The sequence below is a fragment of the Cyprinodon variegatus genome, unplaced genomic scaffold, assembly GCF_000732505.1.
Source record: "Cyprinodon variegatus isolate N-32 unplaced genomic scaffold, C_variegatus-1.0 Scaffold15, whole genome shotgun sequence".
NCBI lineage: Eukaryota > Metazoa > Chordata > Actinopteri > Cyprinodontiformes > Cyprinodontidae > Cyprinodon > Cyprinodon variegatus.
Genome location: NW_015150468.1, coordinates 193796 through 213261, shown reverse-complemented (window position 1 = coordinate 213261; position 19466 = coordinate 193796). Strand labels below are relative to the sequence as shown.

The 19466-nt window shown below is 36.3% G+C and overlaps 1 protein-coding gene across 7 annotated transcripts in view; it reads right to left on the bottom strand.

The window, feature by feature from the left end:
* The window catches only part of tjp1 (tight junction protein 1), a 126287-nt gene that overhangs the window by 80320 nt on the left and 26501 nt on the right, over positions 1–19466 (bottom strand). For all 7 annotated transcript variants that reach the window (XM_015384581.1, XM_015384611.1, XM_015384619.1 and 4 more), the window contains exon 2: positions 18258–18471. In XM_015384581.1, the coding sequence (XP_015240067.1) occupies positions 18258–18471 (214 nt within the window). The remainder of the gene's footprint in view (positions 1–18257; positions 18472–19466) is intronic.

The window sequence follows — 19466 nt, the reverse complement described above, 5'->3', positions numbered from 1 at the left end:
ATATATATATATATATATATTAATTAGGTTCAATTCAGAACTCTGGCTGTGTCACTTTAAAATATTACTATTTCAGTCAGAAGAAACATCAATTATAACATAAATAAAAACTTTAAAGTTAACTCTGACAGGGGTATGAACCCTTTGAGCTTAACTGTAAGTGCACTTAACTGTTAGATATTACCATTTCAGGTTTAAGTTGTTTTAAGAAGCCAGAATCAGCTGAACCGTGGGATCTTTCATTTGTTTTTAGCCTTCAATCACTCTGAAAATAATCTACTTTAATACAAACTCACAACAGTTTAACATTAGCCTGCTATACAACAACAAAATGAAAAAAAAATAAGTAAGTCAATTTTCCTTAAAATAAGTTAATTTTTTACTTTAACTGAGCAGTTAAGTGAGAGACTTTGTCAATGGAATGAGGTAAAATAAATATAAAGCAGGAAAAAACAGCTGCGGTCTCTTATTTCAAGTACACATTATCTAATCATCTTATCTTAAAAGTACAAATATTAATTCCACTGGCAGATCATCTTATTTACCTGCTCAAATTAAGGGTAATTATTATTATTTTAAGAAATGTTGGAAAATAATGTCTAGGAAAATGAGCTGAACTGCTTGTTTTCAGCCAAGGACCAAAACTACAGGCAGTTATGCAATCCCTAAAAAAGGTCAAGCCAAACGACAAACATCTCTGAGCAGATCAAATGTATTAGTTGCCTTTATTTGACAAAATCAGAAACAAACTAAAACACCTGCATCAAAACCAACAGCAGTTCAGTGAAAGAGACCCTATTGCATTTAATGTGTGTGGCAGCAAAGGTGATATTTTTTCTTTTAATGGACTTAGGAGCAGGGGCCCTTCAAACTGTGAGCAGAGTACATCCCTCAGCAGGTAACATCCTGAAATAGCAACCTTGATACTAAAGGTGAACAACGCAGCCAGAGGCATTTGACGAAATCATCCTGAAAGTCTGTTTTTTTCCTTTTCCTTCTGTCACAAAGACAGCCAAAGACACAGTCCATTACTGCAGGCTTTGTTTTCCTCTTGCTTTTCCTTTCCTTTCCTATTCTACAGCCACTTGACTTCCTCCTCTGTGCAGACAGATGCCACACAGCAAGGTTCCAGGTCGGCATCATGACTTCCCCCAGGATGTCTCACTTGACTGAGGTTCACATTTCTGGTGGTCAATTCGATGGGGGGAAATAAAAGTCAAATGTGAAATGGAACCTCCCTGGAGGTGCCTGCATAGGCTAGAAAGTTCTCCCTGTGTTCGCAGGCCAGAGGTGACTGACACTGAAGAGAGTTCTTAGCACAAACAGACAGGAAAAGAAGCGATACAGTAAACAATAAGGACACAATGTTCAGGAAATTAATCACAGAGAACAATGCTTTTTTTTTTTCTTTAAGTATTCTTTAATAACTCTGCATTGCTACTTGTGAAGGTTCCTTAAGAATGTCTAAAATTTCTTCTGAGAAACAAAAAGGTAGAACTATTTTCATAAGGCATACTGAATTGTCATGTGAAAATCCTCAGATTTCTCTCTCTTCTGTTGTCAACTTTCCTTTCTTAGTTTTTCTTCTAGTCAGGCAGAGGTGTCAAGTAACAAAGTACTAATACTTCGTTACTGTACTTAAGTACAATTTTTAGGTATCTATACTTTACTCCATTACTTATTTTTCTTCGTACTTCTGACTTCTACTCATTACATTTTCACACAAGTATCTGTACTTTTTATTCCTTACATTTTTAAAACAAACGTTACTCGTTACTCTTGGCTTCGGTTTAATGTTTCTAAATATTTATTTCCCGTCATGTGCTCCATCCAATGCAGATCATTGGCTCCATCCACATCCACATAATGCAAACACTCATTGGTTAGCTGAAGGAAATCATCAGAAACAAAACAAACGTGAATTGTCTATGCCATGCTACGATGTTGGATTCAGAAAAATATGTTGAAATGTCTGAAAGGTCGGACACAGGCGAGAGCGTATCAGGAGATGGAGACCAACAAGACCTCCCTCATCCTTAGCCCTATCTCAAAGAATTTTTAGAAATAGTCAAAAAATTAAGCTTTCAATTCATCTAGTGACATCTGGCTGTTTTTTTAATTTAAAGGTTACTTTATACTTTTAAACTTTCAGTAGTTTTTGGAGCACATACTTTTTCACTTTTACTTGAGTAAAGAGGTCAAGTTGATACTTCAACTTTTACCAGAGTGTTTTTAAACTGCAGTATCTTTACTTCTGCTTAAGTAACAAATGTGTGTACTTTTGACACCCCCGCAGTCAGGCAAGTAGTGCCATTCCACCAGTGAGTTTTGATATTAAGATTTAATGAAACACTCATCTGAGAAGTATTAAGGTGTTCATTTCGAAAAAAAAAAAAAAAAAGAAAAACAGGATTTTTAGGTTGAGTGATCTTTTTTAAAATGTTCTTAGGCATGGGTGTGTATTTGTTCATTGGTGATTTTTCTGTATGGACTGTCAACTTCTTTGCTCTCTGTCCAAAGATCACTGGAGATAAGCACCAACTCCCCCTTTCACCTGCTGGACAAGGTGGTACAGGAAATGGATGGGCTTTAAGAATAGGTTCATGCCACCTTTTAACCATTCCATAAACTTTGTGCAATGCACCAGCACCAGCTTGCACCAGCTGTCTGTGGAAGTGTCCAGTGATCATGATTGTACCCCTACCACAGCTAGTGCAATGATATTATGAAAGCGTTACCTAAATTTCACCAAACATTCTTTTCACATGCAGTCACTAAGCCCTACATTTGAGTTTTCTCCATAAGCCATGTAGCTTTCCCACTTGGGTTGTAATGTACAGGAACTGGACCCAGAATTAAAACCAGCAAAAGTCAGTGACGTTTGAAACAAGCTTTATTTAAAAAGCACACAAGAGCAGGGAGTCACTGCACGCTGCTTGCTCCTAAACAGGAAAACCCCCGCGGCAGAGACAACAGGTTAGTGATCAGCTGGGTGTAACAGGCTAGAGTGAGATAAGCTGGATCACTATACTGATTGCGGGATTTCTGAGGATGGGGAACCGGCTTAGACGTCGGCAACTGCTCCGGTAATGGGATCCAACAAGGACCAGGCTTTGGGGAGGAAACCGTTGGGTGGCCAACAGGCAGGCAGATACTCCGTTCAGGGTTTTCCAGGGACATTATCCAGAGAGGTCCGGGTCCGTACACAGAGAGGCATATTTCCAGCGACAGTACAGGTAGGGTGATCCAAGAGGGAAGGTCCAGGTCCAGGTCCAGGTCTGATAACAAGCAGGCTCAGAGATTTCACACAGCTTAGGGAGAATCCGGTACTCAAAGGCAGGCAGGGTCAGGTAAACGAGAAGGCAACACAAGGTCAGGCTGGTAGGGAGGTCCAAGGGCAGAATCGGGACAGGCAAAAGACAGGCAGTCAGAATAAGAAATGCTGGAATACAGGTGGCTTGAGACAATCTGGCACTGGCAGCTGATCTGCACAGGGTTTATATGGAGGTGAAAACAGGTGAAACCAGTAACAGCTAATTGCAGTGAAGGAGGAGTAGAACAGGTGGGCTGAATAGTGGATCAGACCAGCACCAGTGCAGAAACTGTCAAATGGGTAACTGAGAATTTTGTTTCAAGAAACAATTTTAGGGAAGGGGTCTCTACCTTGGAGTGCATCCTCTCAATTAAAGATAATGAAAAACTTGCTTTACTGTTGGCAGTGTGACTGATGTTCTTGTTTTAATTCATGTCAAGCATGCCTTTAAGTCCTAGCTTACTTTTATACATATCCTTTCATCTGCAGAGGGACAGTTATAGCCAAATACAGAACTGGTTTATCGACCAAATAATGTCCAAAGAAGATATCAGACTAAGTGATGATCACCAATGAGATGTTCATAGGCCTTGAACTTGTTAAATCATAACGTTATTCAAGGTCCTTTAGAATTAGATAAATGTAGTGTATGGGAATTGATAATTCTGTGCTCATTTCTGTGCAATTCTGTGCTGTGTTTGTGTAAATAAAAAAAAAATTGATTTTTTTTTGTTTGTTTTTTTTGTTCAATGTCCCATGAAGTAGCTAAAACTGAAAGATGGAGACTTCATGTCCACGAGTCACTAAGAAGAAAACATTTATTTGACAGTAGACTTTTTTCCCCATTTGCCTCCCTAACATAAAACCTGACCATTCACATTCTTTACCCTATATCCTGCGTTACCAACTCAATCTTTCTTACAAGGGGCAAAGTAATTTTGTTGCCATAGAAACAGAGAAAAGGGGCTTCTCAGGATCCAGCTTGTCTCGTTAGATGTGGCTGCTTCTTCTTCCGAGCTCACATGAAACGAGACGGCTGTCAAACTGATAAATTAACCCAGTCATCATTCTTGTATATTCTGAAAAAATGTTATGTAGGTGCAACACAGAAACATGAAGGAATCTTCTATTCTTAAACACACAACCAAGCAAGTGGCATATGTAAATGTAACAAAAATACTGAAAACTTGAGAATGTAATGTATGACAAGGTTTGGGTTAAAGATTTTTTTTTTAAATAGCACTGCTATCTGAACTTCCCAACAACGACATCCAAGTCAAAAGAACCATCTCCAGCTCCATGTTGCTGAGCACTGGGGCTCCTCAATGCTGTGTGGTCAGCCAACGGTTCTGCTGTTCACACAAATAAAACACCACTACTCATCTACAAATGAAAAAAAAAAAAAAAATGCAGTAATTACATGGATGAGAGCAGGACTTAATTCATAAAAAAGGATTTTTTAATGAACACATAAAAAGTTAAACAGCTCAGGGACTAGTTAAGAGATCAAATCTAGGTACTCAACAGCTGCAAAATAAAGGAGCTGCTTATTATTAAGTGAGATCATGATTTGAGAACATAAAATAACCAAGAATCATTCATTGTATAGTTTTAAAGCAATGCTCTGTAACTTCAGACCCAAGTATTAGCTAGTATGAGATACAACCCAGTCTCCGTAGAAAAAAATACAATATTTATGCTTATCTTACAGTAAGTCAAATTTTCATTAATATTACAGGTTTTTGAGGCCAAAATACATATAATTAACACATAAAAACTTTTACCTAGTTTGTTTTAGTATACGTCATTTATTGATGAAAATACACACACACAATATTACAGGTAAATATTTAACGTATATAAAAACATACTAATTATAAATGTAATAAATGTTGTTTATTTAGTAAATGTAAATCCATACAAGAATATGAATTTAAAACGTGGATATTGGACGATTTCACATTCATCCATAAAACACGTTTTAGGTTGCACACCAAACGTCTCATGTTGAAGAATGTCATGTGACCCAGAGCAGCAGTCTGAGCTCCACTTAAACATCAGAGCTCACTCAGTTAAAAGTTGTCGTTAGGCAACAAAACTGATATGACCCTTACCTGATCTGACATATTTTTGGTTCTCTGATGTAGGATTTAAACTAAAGGGCTAAATGTGGCCTCATCTTTACTGGTAACTGCAAGACTTTTCAATCTGCTGCTCTACAGCAGTTACAAAGGGTGCAGTTTCATTTTGCAACAGTGCAACTATGAAGTTACAGGTCTAGTCGCCCTAGTGGCTAAAAGTTAGACAGAAGTGTTTTAAGTTCATTGATCTCTGAAAATGCTTCCATTGGTACCTTAGCATGGATGTTATCAACATTCTATAAAGCTGCAAAAATATGCCGGCTTGAAGCTTCACTAACAGCTAATTCAACAGCAAGAAGACCCTATAGGGGGTATTTAGGGGAGCAATCATTGAATTATTCCTTTCCTCTGTGGTTGTGGAGGAATAAGACTGAACATTGGCGTACCCTCCTCACAGCTTCTCCCTTTTGAGCAGTTGCTATAAGTAGCACAACATAAAAAACACAAACACAAACTAGCAACACAGCTTCTTGCCTCAGGCTGCTGAAATACTGAACTGCTGTTAAGATCTACTTTACATATATTATTGGACTTTTCCTGTATGTGTTTTCAGTTTTTATCTTTAAGTCTTTGAATGTCCTATTTTCTAATTATTGATAGTAATATTTTATATATCCTCATCTTTAAATCATGTTTTGCTCTGTTTCATTATATTAATTGCAGGATGAAATGACCGAAAATGATCTTGATATGACCTTTTCCCCTTTTCCTCTAGGGCAGTTTACAGTATGCTGTCAGTCTATGGCTAGTTACATGGAATCCTGCCTGATATTAAACATGTTTTGTTTAGTTCGTGTTTGTTCTTGTTGTTAATGCCAGCATATAAACAAAAAAAAAAAAGAAACACATGAAAAATCTTAGTAAAAAAGGAAAACATGGCATACAAAGAAAACTAAATTAAAGCTTGCATAGAAACAGCATAATGAAGGAAAAATATACAGGTTTTGATCAAATTGTTCCAATAAGGCTTATCCTTATAATTATTAATTCTATATTGACGGCTACATGTGCAGTAGTGATCAAAAACTTATATTAATAAATTTCCCAAATATCTATGAGTGACGGTTATAGATTATTTGTAACCAGCTGTGGAACATTTAATCTTTACTGAAAAAATGGGGGTGAGAGAAACCAGAATACTCTTGATTTTCAGCCATTCTCATCATTTAATTTTTCTTTTCCCATCCTTCCTTCTTTTGCCATTTTCTCGACCCATCTTATCCAATCAGGCCCTCTGATAATTCCCTCTTTGTCCATTAAAGTAATGCTGACCAGCACCACTCTCTACTTTGACCAATCAATATCACACAGAGGACAGCAGAGCGCTGGACATACTAATATGAGAACATTCCTTGTGATGTATGCAGACAGGCATCTCTTAAGCCACTTCACCAGAGATATCTCACACACGCATGGCCCGCACACACACATGCGACAAATCAAGAGTGATTGATTAATTTCATTCAATGTGAGCAGCTCCATATGACCCTGTGTTAAATGAGGCCCTCTCCCTTCCATGCTATTGCTGAGGAAGCCATAGATCATCGCTTCATCTATCTATAGAGTCAACATTGATCTTGCCTGCCCTTCCTAGCTGACATTATAAATGCCTACTGGCATGGGGGTATGTAACTTGAGGGGCAGAGAGCATGTGATTATGCGGAGGCATCCCCATCTTTAAAACACACAATAAATCACAGTGATCAAAAAGAAACCTGTATGGAACTGGAAAGTTATGACCTGTGGATTTTATTAGGCATGTCCCTGATGTCTGGGAAAACCTTTTAGACAAAAAACAGGAACATAGCAATGCTCAACACAAACATGAGAGAGTGCCATATTTTTCTTACATATCTGGTCATTTATTTCTCGAAAAATAGTCAGCTGTATATCATAATAAAATATAATGAGATTTTTACCCTGAAAATAAAATTCAAAATCAGCGTTATGTGCTTTTTGATGTAGGATGTTGCTCATAGCAATTTTAGAAACTGCTGTGACATGAATAGCATTTGTTACACTTTGTGTGCAATTAGAAAAATGTCACCCAAATTTTAAAAATTAGGTCATTTTATCACATCAAACATTCCCATTTACTTTTTTAAAGATACATTTAACACAAAGCTATTCAATAAACCTTACATGTTCCGTATTCAATAATGTAATATATCTTAATTAAAACATATAACTATCAGTTAATGTATCTTGTATTACTAAAGTATACTTAGTCAAGATTAATGCTAATGAGTGTATTTATCTCAAATGAAGTTTATTTGTTTTAATTGCATAACAATCAGGTTACCTTTATGCAATTAAAAGCTTAATTGTATGAATGAATATGGATCATGTAAGGTTTATTAAATAGTTTTTTGTTACAATAAATCTTTAGGTGAATATTACTTTGAGTGTTTATGATCAAATTCTGAGAAATATTAAAGAAATGTCTTTAATGTGATTAAAAACATTTTCATAATACTGAGTTCCCCTCTAAATGCATTAAAAAGAATGTGTAAACATCACTGATTTGAACTAAGCATTTCTACGACGCTATATGCAGGTATATATATTAGCAATTGAGGTTTAAACCAGATATACGTTTTTTCTCACTTCTCTAAGATTAAATAATTATGTTCTGAGTTACTTAAACAATTTGCTTGATGGGAATTAATCAGAGCCTTTATTTTGACTTTTTATACATTATTCAATCCAGAGGTTTTTATGCACATAAATGACTGCCTTAAAGTATTTGCATTAAATTACAGCTTTATTTGTGATGCTGGTCTGGTCCTTGGATTGTTCCAGAAAATTGTGTAAGAGATACAAATTCACACAGTCATATTTCCATAATTGCTTTCACACTGAGAATTTTAGACCAGGCCAAATGTCATTGAATGCAATTTGCAATGGTTTGTTTAATGGAAAGTATTTTATTTAAATAATGCTATAATAAGAAATAAAAACATGAAAAGAAAGTCAGTGGGTTTCTGCTACTTCTTGTGTGCATGCACAAGTTCTCCATATAGCCCCAAGTGGCATTTTCCAACACTTTCAACTTTGCATTCAAGATCTGAATTTCTTCATCCCCTCCTTCTGCTTACACTCCCTTCCTGTTTTTCATACTGTGAGACAGGCATACCACAAGCAAACTGCTTCAGGCTCCAAATAAGTTGAGTAGAAACCAGTGGTTTTAATTTTTCCCTCGTGAGACTCTAAGGTCCGTTTCGGGATTCTAGATCGGGATCACACCTCTATAAAACTCTGGAACAGCTAAAGCTAAAAGGTTTGGCGTGACAAACATCTTCGGCGCATTGATGTATTTTAAGACAGTGCCTCAAACACTGTTTCCTTGTGTGACATCATGGAAAAATACAATAAAATCAGCAAAGGATTCAGTAAAAAATATGTTGGCCTCCATAAATCTGGTTCTTTCTGGGATGTAAACACTAAAGAAAAAAAAGACAGCTTCTGTATCCCAGAGAAGAACATGTTTTGGTGTAAACTATGCAACTAAGGCCCAAAACAAAACAAAACAAAAGAGATGGTGAAGATGTTGGCAAAGGCTGCTAAGACAGTGTCACCATCCTGTCCTGGTAAAAGGCTGGTTTATCTTTGTTCTTGCTGAATTGAATGGCATTTTTCTTTAGGATGGAAAATATGTTTTTTTTTAAGATTCAATCTTGTGCTTTGTGAATATAGACACAAGGTTTCATTCCAATAAACTGTGCTTCTTATCTCTTTTAAAGTGAGTATTATTAGGAACTTGGAACAAGTACAAACACTTGACGTAATAAGTTGTTGTGCCTCAGTAGTTTTAAAACTTTGTTTAGTTTTAACAGAACAAAGTTTGATTTTAAAATCTGACAAGTCGAAAAAGAAACAACATAAGAAAAGTTTAGCTGGTGGCAGCAGTGTTCTCCCTGCATTGGACACATCAACACAGCAAAAACTGTTAGAACAGGCCCGATCCTTCAGCCCACTTTACCCAACAGCTTTAGCTGTCAGTTCTTTGGTGTCTGGCTTTGGGGGGGACTCCCAGAGCTCTAATGTCCAAACCCAACTGGGTCACAATTGTTTCAGCAGATTTGGGATGTATAAACACTGAATAACAGACAGTAAGAGAGGAAGCAAAACTTTTTATCTTGAGGAGAAAAAAAAATCCTTATAAAACTGTCACACTGTCAATCTTCTGAGTCGGATCCACAGAGGTATAAGAATGTGGAGCACAAGTCCTGCTTACAGAAGATTTCCTGTCTGTGGATGACAGCCTGCTTGTCAGGCTTCATAAGATAAAGTCAAAGGTCACAACTAAGATTGACAAAGGGTATGGACTATGATATTTCTTTAGGGCAATGTCAATATACAAGTTTTAAAAACTTTAAGGCCTTTTAAACCCTTTTAAAGTGACATAACTCATATTTTTTTTGTGTTGAAAGTTTTATCTTATGTGTTAAAATATGACGTTAATTAATTTGGTGAAACACGGGAATGAGATTGGCTTTTATGGATCTACAATTGATTTAATGTAATTTTAACATTAGGTACATAAATGCATAATTTCCATATGTTTTACTGCAATTTATCTGTATAGAAAAACAGGAAGTAATACGTGTTCTGAACAGAAGTAATTAGGATACATCAAATACTAAAAACAAAAGCATTTTTGAACATTCCCCAGCCGAATCTGATACCCCTAAAATCATTTCAACTAATTGTTTTCATGCACACTTCGCCAACGTGTAACCTGCTCTCTTTCAATATAGTTTTTCTGTGAAGTCCTCTGAGGTTTCACCATCAAGGCAGAGAAAAAAAGAAGCCATATGAGAGACAAAGTTGTGATGGAGCATAAAGTAGATGACAAAAATATCACAAGCTTTAAAAAAGATTAGCGAGCAATATTCAGTTCATCTCCCCAAAAACAAAAGAGTAGGGCACAACGGTTACCTTACAAAAGCACGGCCTTCAATGTGACCTGACAACCCAGAAAATTACAAAATCAATATAAAGAAGCAAAAAGAACCACATATTTACGATGGAGGAGCTGCAAAGATATACAACACAGGTAATAAAATGCATATATTTTATCTTTGAAAACTTGTAGAATAAGGAGGTCTGATCAGAAAAGTCTAATCAAGAACTTTCTGGCAGAAATCGGAAGCACTATGGTTCACAAGGAACACTGAAAATGGCCCTAAACACACCTCTCTTCACAAAACATAGTTTTATCAGTGCCATGTTATGGGTGTGCTTTTCTTTAGAAGTGACAGAGAGGATAGAAAGAGATACAAAAGACCTAAGTTTTTTACAGCCAGTGTAAAAATTGAACCGTTTATGCAAGCTAATTTCGCAGATGAGAAACCTCAGATATTATTGGCCAATCACACTGCAGGTGGGACACATAACTGGGAGGTAAAGAAAGAGCTACAGAGTCCACAGCCAAAACAAAATAAACATGGCATTGCAGGACATAGATGCTGCTATCACATCTGTTTCATCGGAATCCATGATGAAGCGTATGATGTTGTGGTTTCTCATGGCGTCTGCTGCTATTTCTTTGTTACCGTGATTGGCAAAAAAAACAAACTGCACCCAATCAGCTCCGCCGAATGCCCCTTCTTTTCCTGAACAGATTTTATGGGAGCAGTCGTAGGTTAATAATGTGTGGAAATAGACCTGAGTGCTACAATTATAAATCTTTATTGTAATCACAAGGTTAACAAGGGAATGATTTCAATCAAATAATTCTTAATTGAAAATTTGTGGCAGGACTTAAAAATTTATGTTTTCACATCCTTAATAAGTCTGATGATGATTACGCTATTTTAAACAGAGCAAAACTTGGGGTATATGTATGCATTTAGATGTCGATGATGAAATGACATCGTTTGCAGTATTTCTACTTGTGTTGGAGATCACAAATAGAACATTGTCATGTTCACGTGGTCACAGAATCATGCTTTTAGTTAATTTTTGCCATATGGAAAGGGCCTTTAAATCTGATGAAGATTCAGTCATCCAGGTCATAGTCATTCCGTAAAAGTTTAATAAATTTAAAAAATAAAAGGCCTTTAAATCCTTTATTTAACAGGGAAAATAGCTGTTGCTGCAGGCACACAAAACATTAAAATACAGACCCACACAGGTAGCCACTTTAGTATTTCAGTATCTGTTTCAACTCAACTGAGGAGGATAACCTGTGTATTAAATCCAATTTAAATGCATTTGTGATTGGAAAACAATGATTGAACTAAATAAGTTTTAGAGTGTTTGCTTCTCTCTATCTATTTACATCTAATACAGTGGAAACACCCTGCACCTCGCTGTTCCATCAGTTATGCAACATATCCATGCCATGCCCTAAACTTATCATTGTAATATTTCTTTTAGCTTTCGATGTCACTGATGTTTGAAGGGAAGGCAGAAAACAGGAAGTTTGACCACAAAACAAATAATAAGCTATGGTTAAATCTATTTAGGATTTAGAAATAATATTTATTTTTCCTAAACTTGTGTTTGTTAATCCAGACTGTACCTATTAGTAAAAAAGAGTTAAAGAAATGTTGGAGATGGTGCTCTGCTGTTTGGTTGGTGTTTGAAGTTACTTTCTATCTAAGCTGAACAGAAGTGAATGCCAGCTAAGTGACAAAGATGAAGAGAGGTAAAGGGGAATAGATATAGTAATGAAAATAATAGTATAGGCTGCCACTGTTTTTCTAAACATTGTTGTTTAAACATTTTTAAGGCTTATTAAGAGCTGGATATCTATAAATGTTTATAAAGGTTGATTATCAGCCTTTTGAATGACACATTGTAAAAAAAAAAATCAGAAACTTGACCACAGACCTTTTTAGTTTAAATTTCCTTTTTGCTTTTTTCTACAATAAAACAATATGGCTGCACCTTAAGGGGAGTGGGGGTCATTATACGGCATATACTTCCTTCAATCTATTATTGATGCTTCAAAGTTTCACCTGTGGACATGCTGTGGTTGTGCACAGCAGGGAAAGAAAGTGGATACTAATGTATTTACGCAACATGCCCTGAGCAGCTGATACTGATGCACAAAGTTAGGAAATAGTAAGACAAAGCAAACAGGAGTCATTTTTTCTTATTCTGCATGTAAAACTTTGATGAAAACCTCACAGATTAACTTAGAATCCATGTTCCATTCATATTTTCAACCTCGGCTTATTATCGTACAAATACACCAACACTTAAATTAGCCATAACAGACATGTATTTAAGACATATTAAAGAGCAGAGGTTTATTTTGTAGGTGTTTTAGTGTCTGTGTGCTATTATTGCAGAGTAGTGGTCAAGTCTGGCTGTTAGTGTTTGACTTTGCACAAATATTTCTGTCTTTGATGCCAAAAGCTGCCTTTGCACTCATCGGAATCTGTTTAGTATCTGATATTTGCTGACAGACAAAGAAAACAAGAAAACACCCCTCACGCAAAAAACCAAACCAAAACAAAACAACCAAATAAACAAAACAAAATGAAGATTTGGGGTTACAGTGAGATTGATCGTATTAACTTATGGTGGGGATTAAAAAAAACTTCAATGTGCTGGTGTCACATCTATCACAACATAAATGTCCTAAAATATGGACACTTAGTTAATTAGTGAAATTACCATGAGTGGATAGATAGATTGATTTAAGATTTTTAGCAATTGTTTTCTCTTTTTTTATTTCTAGACAATGCCCCTTTTTTCCATTCAATTCACTTATTTTATATAGTGCCAACTCACACCACATGTCATCTCATGACACTTTACAGAGAAAATTCAACCAGATCATACAGTCAGATTGATTCAAAGTTTTCTAGGTAAGGAAAACCAGCTGATTGCATCGACTCATTGACTCTTCAGCAATCCCTCACACCAAACATGCTTGTGGCGACATTGCAGAGGAAAAACTCCTTTTTAACAGGAAGAAACCTCCAGCAGAACCAGGCTAATGAGGCTTACTTTTTTTGTTTTTTTACAATAGCCTGGCATGTATTGTGTGATGTTAAAAAACATACCAGACATAACCAGGTCACTCTATTTGAATAACATAATATACATCTTTTTAATTGTAATGCTGACGCTGTTACACCTTCAACAGTGTATAATAAAAGAATCTAAACTACTAAATACCCAAACAACAACTATTATATTTACACAGCCTGCACTCTCTGAAATACAAATTTCATTACAAGGACTGACAGAGATACTGTATCAGTTTAACACCGAACAGGTGTTAATGTTAGATACTTCATTATCAAACAAGAGGTAGACAAGGATGGAGATCAGATGTAATGCATGATGCTCTAGATGGTGCATGTTTGATGCAAGGTTTTCCAAATGCAAAGGTTTGATTATAAAACTGTAATGATAGACTAATGCTTAGATGCCTATTAACAATTGTCAAATTATAATATTTTCTTTAAAGGCGCCATAAAACATCAGAATAAAGTGGGTAAAGTGCTTATGACGTGCAATAATGGTGAAAAAGTGAGTAAAATCGAGATATGACAAAAAAAGATGGAACACTTGCACTGAGATGCTGCTATAACTGAGTCAACAGAGAGGTTTGACCCACCTGTTTAATACTGTTTAATCGTCAAACAAAACAGTCTTATAAATTAGCTATCGTTAATTACCTAAGATAGGACTTGTCAAACACACCCGTGTTAGGAGAAAAACTGCAGGTGCCTCTCTAAGCTGTATGTTAACTGAGTCTGCACAAATGTTGGAATAGATCAGCACCTAAATACATAACAGGTTTGTTGTCAGTGTTTTAACCTCTCAGACCAATCAGTTCTATTTCCAACCTACGCTGTCTACCAAGAGCTAGAAACAAACATAGAGAAGCAGCATTTAGCTTCTATGCCCAACTTATCTAGAACAAATGGCCAAAAGACCGTAAAGGTGCTGAAAACCGGAGTTCTTTGAAGTCGAAGTTAGAAACCCATTTTTTTAGAGCTGCCTTTGACTGTTGAAGTTAAGCTGGTAACCAATGTATTAGTTTAAGGTTGTTATCCAACTGTTTTACTTTCTTTATCATGTTTTTTTTTAATAGTTGCTCTTATTCTGCTTTTTCAAGGTTCAGTTGTTTTATTTGTTTTACAAATGTTTTTGCTTCTATTCTACTTTTATTTTTCTTATATTTTATTATAGGGCTGGGCAATATAGAAAAAAAGCTTATCGATAAAAAAAGTGCATATTGTTCGATTTCGGTTCTTATTGTAAAGATTTTATGTGCAGCTCTGCCTGGACATTTTATGATATTGCTAAATGATTTAATTTTAATAAAGAACACAAACACAGACTTCCAATTAAATATTTATTTAACCAACTTTTTTAACCATAACAGAATTGTTTTAAAGAAAAATTACTTAAGAGACCTGAGTTTTGTTATTAAATACTGACAAAGAATAAACTAAAGTGACCAGAAAAGTGACCAAAATAAATATAACAAATAAATGGACCCAGACATTTCCACCGTCTAAGCCTCTGTTTGAATTATCTAAAGTCTTGTAAACTTTCCCTTAATGACAAGGATTTAGAAAATGTAAATTATACACTAAGAACCTTAAGGTCACTTTCTACAGGGAGAGACAATTTGATTAAGTTAAATATTTTTTAATATTTTAATTAGTTACAAAATATTACTGATTGGGTTACTTGATATGATTTATGACTGAAGTGTTAATATTGTAACTCAGAAGCTAAATGTATTGTTACAACATTTTCCTCTACTCCCTTTGTAAGAATTGAGGAATTTAACGAGAACTTATCTTTCATGGAGCCTGATAAAATAATACAGTTTATAATTAATAATAAAACTGATATATTTTATTTTATAATTTATAATTAAACTGATAACTGATAATGTAAATGCATAGCAGCCAAGAAAGTGCTACAATAAATTATTTATTTTATGATATTTAAGACAAAAAAGAAAAGCCACAATACAAGATTGATAAAAAGAAGCTCAAACAAATCAGATCACTTATTTGTTGTGCAGGTTTATAACAGAATTATAATACTGACGATTCATATATGTTGCATCAAAATAAAAACCCAGTTATAAATAGAAAACACACAGAGATTCAAGATGTCAATAAGAAGTTTTTTGTCTAGAACTGACCTAGAAAGGCAGCAGTACACCATGACATGCAGACAAACATTGAAGCACCAACACATGAACATAGAGGAAGAATAAAGGCCTGACTGAAAAAGTCCTCTGAATATATTAATACAAAGAGACTCAAAAATTGGTCAGCTTTAATGCCTTTACTGAGATGTTAAAAAGAAAAAACTTTAATGAATGGATTACTGATGACATGAGGCATTAGAAAGCACAATTCATCTAATATAAACCATAGCAATGCTTTCAGACAGGACATTAAATACCCTGCATGCTGCAACTGTCTCATAATGGCTTTACATTTAGAACCTAAAAGTTAAAAAGAAAACATAAAGGGACAGCCCATCTGCTCGTGATCAGGACTGTCTGTGAAGTATGAAAAACTCCTTTAGAACAGAAGGCTCACAGCCAAATATTACGCATCAGTGCACTCAGGTTGTCTTAAAAAATGTATCAGATATTCTTGCTTTCTCTCAAAATAAAAAAAACTGACAGGAAAGCTCCTGCAAGCTGACAAAAATCAGCATGTGCACCTTTTCTATCTAGTGCAGAATTTTTTGAGAATGTCGCTGACATCATCCATGACTTCCTCTGCCCACCTTTAACCCTCCCTCCTAATTAATAATGGATTAAGCTGTAAACCTTTGCCTTCTAAATACACATTTAAACTAGTCCTTTTCCAGTTCATACAACAGACAGGTTGATGAACAAATAGTGACTTGTTACAACAGACTCACCATGCAACTCTCAATTAAGGCCATCTAATCTACAAAACACCCACACTGAGTGTGCACACACTCAAATGCTCACACAAACACACTGAACACTGTCAACCTGGAGAGGAAGGTTGGGGGCGGATGAGGAGACATTACCCTGCGGACATTTATTAAAGGAGACATCTACAGAGGGTCGAGACATAAAGGAAGCAAAAGGGGGTAGAAAGACTTTGCAGAGCTGAGCAGAAATTAGACTTGTATCTGTTTGTCCAGGACGAAAACAGGAAAACGAGCCACACCAGGCGTGCATTAGTCTAGACCAGCATGCTTTTACATCATAAACCGCTGGTAGCTTTCCCAAACACCACACATTCAAACACAGAACACACGCACGCACACAACACAAGCACACAAGTTTGCATGAATTAACCATGGGCCAAATGCAGTTCTGAGCTCAATGGACAATCCCAGAGTCAGGAAGGGTTTTCAGATCCAAGCAGCTTACCTAATCATTTTATCAGATTAATACTTTTTATGAGAACAAATCAGTCATAGACAGAAATGTGGAATGTGATAAACCGTGCTGATCTGGAAAAAAAAAATGAAACTAAAGAAATATTACATAACAACAGGTTATCCTGTGTGAATGTGTGCAGTTTTATAAGCGGTGTGGCGTGTAGAAATTGTAAATGTGAATGAAACTATCAGGATTAAAAACAAAAAAAAAAACCTTATGACTGTGCTGACATTTAGTCTGCATTTAAACCGCAGCAGCTCAAATTCAGTAAATGATCTCAGAGTTTTATCCAAGACTATCAGGGATTTTGCTGCTGGAACACTTTGGAAATTCTCTCTCACTGAATCTTGGATTAAAAACCTGGAAAGAAACAGTTTTCATACTGCTGCATGAACATCCTAATATTCTACAAATAAAAGACTCAAGGCCCTGTCATACCTTGATGATTTAGCCAGCATATACCTAAAATCTAGCAAAACACTGACATATGTTGGATAAATTACATGCTGAAGTAAGCTGAAGCATGCTGAAACACGTCAACATACGGCAAGTACGTCAGGAAATTTTGAACATGCTCAAAATTTTCCAGCGTAACAGGCCAACGTATGCTCTTACCATAAGTTACAGGTAAGTTATCTGACCGTTTACATAAGTTAAATGTAAGTTACTCATAAGTTGTGGCGTCTGGCTTATCCAAAACCTATGAATAACTTGTGCATAACTTACGCGGAACTTATCAAGAACTTATCTCCAACGCATATCAATGTGCTTGACCTGTTTTAGACGACCGCTGAATGTGTTTCTAACTTACAGCTACTGTATAATGGCATATTGGAAGCGTTTTGGTATAAAAGGGGGTTCACGGGAGGAAACCGTCTGTACTCCTCCAGAGTTCATCCGCATCATGGGGTGATCATGAAGGTGAGTGTGATGAATCCTCCCTGTGTTCACGTCAGCCAAATTCCTGGCAGACATGAAATTGAATATGCTGCGACTGCAAACCTTCTGTCTTTCTCTTTTTTCTTTCTATTTCTCCTTATTTTTTTGACAGGTGGCAAACCGCAGCCAGGTTAATACGGTGATCAAAAATATATCTTTTTATGCAGGCCGAGCGCCTCCGGGTGCATCGCTGCCACCCTCAGGACACTGGCTTATGCCATTTCATGGGCATTACACTGCGGTGCGTGATGCATCAGTTAGGCTGTTGTTGGACATCAGCTCTGGACTCCTTATGAATACTCTATCCAAATGCCCCAAATTGAGAAAATACATAGAACTTTCAGCGTATGTCTGCGTTTTAGAAGATTCTGGGACGTCAGGCTTACACTGGCTAAATTGTCAAGGTGTGACAGGGTCCTCAGAAACAACAGAAAAAAAGAATGATCAGTTTCACAAAGTATTTTATCTAGAAGAGAGATTTATAACTGAGTCTTACGTTGGAATCAAGCAGGTCCATGCTGTCCAGGCTCTTACTGCGATGGATACGGCCTTTAATGCGACGTAGAGAAGGTTTAGCTTGGCTCAGAGGCAACGAAAGGGTTGAGGTGGCAGGCAAAGCTATAGCACCAGCGCCACCAGTAGCACCTAGTGGTCCACTAGAAGACCCGGGAGCATCTGAGGGGGGCGAATCACCTTCTTGTGGGGTTACCCTGCAGCAAATCAAGAAATAAAGATGTTTTAAACAAACTGAGACACAAAACAGGGAATATTATGAGATAACAACAAATCATTGGTCACAGCATTAACCAACCGTCAATCAAAAAATGAAAAATAATAAAAAAATGCTGTACATTTGATGTTTTTCAAAGTTTTCATGAAATAATAATAATTTTATCTTACAATACCATAAAAACAAAGTTTTAAAGGGGTCCTAAACAAATAACAGGGCTTCAAAAAACCTTTAAAATAAAGAAATATTTACTCATGAAAAGACCAAAGCAGAAAAAGTGACCCTAATTTTACTTCAAGCAAAGTTTTTAAATTGGTGGAAGTGAGACCGGTCGTTATCATGGGGTAAGGTAACATCTTTTTACTTAAGACTTCTCTGAAGATGGTCAGCCTCCCATTAACAAAAAAAACTCAGAGTAACCCTTGTCTGCCCTCAGGACTCTTTTAGAAACCAAAGTGGAAGTGTACACAATATAAGTTACACAGCTAGTGATGTTCTGTTTGTATTCTGAACTCAAGGCTAAAATGAACCTCTGAGCAGTCTTAAAAAAATAATGTTCCTCTACTGTTGTTTCTTTTGGACTCCTCTTGATGACATAAGCCCATCTATTACAATACAATAAAGATGACTCTCAAAGAACAAGTTCTTCTTTGCACTGCTTATGGACACTGCTGCCTTTCTGATGGAAATCATGAGAACGCCTGCAGGATTAAAATAACATCAGTGTTTCTCGCTGTCTTTACTTTTTAAAGGCCGTCTTCTCCTGTTGGCTGCGGTGGATAATTGGGCTGAATGTCAGTGGGTAGCCTGCAGATGGAGACTGGGTACGGAGCAGCCGTTTGTCTTTTGTTATAAAGCCACAGTGATTGTTTTGCTTCTCATATGCAGTAAATCACCTAATAACCCAAGGTGGATCAAATCTGAATCCAAGTTTGCCGGGTAAAGATTACAGTTGAGCCAATAATTCTTCATATC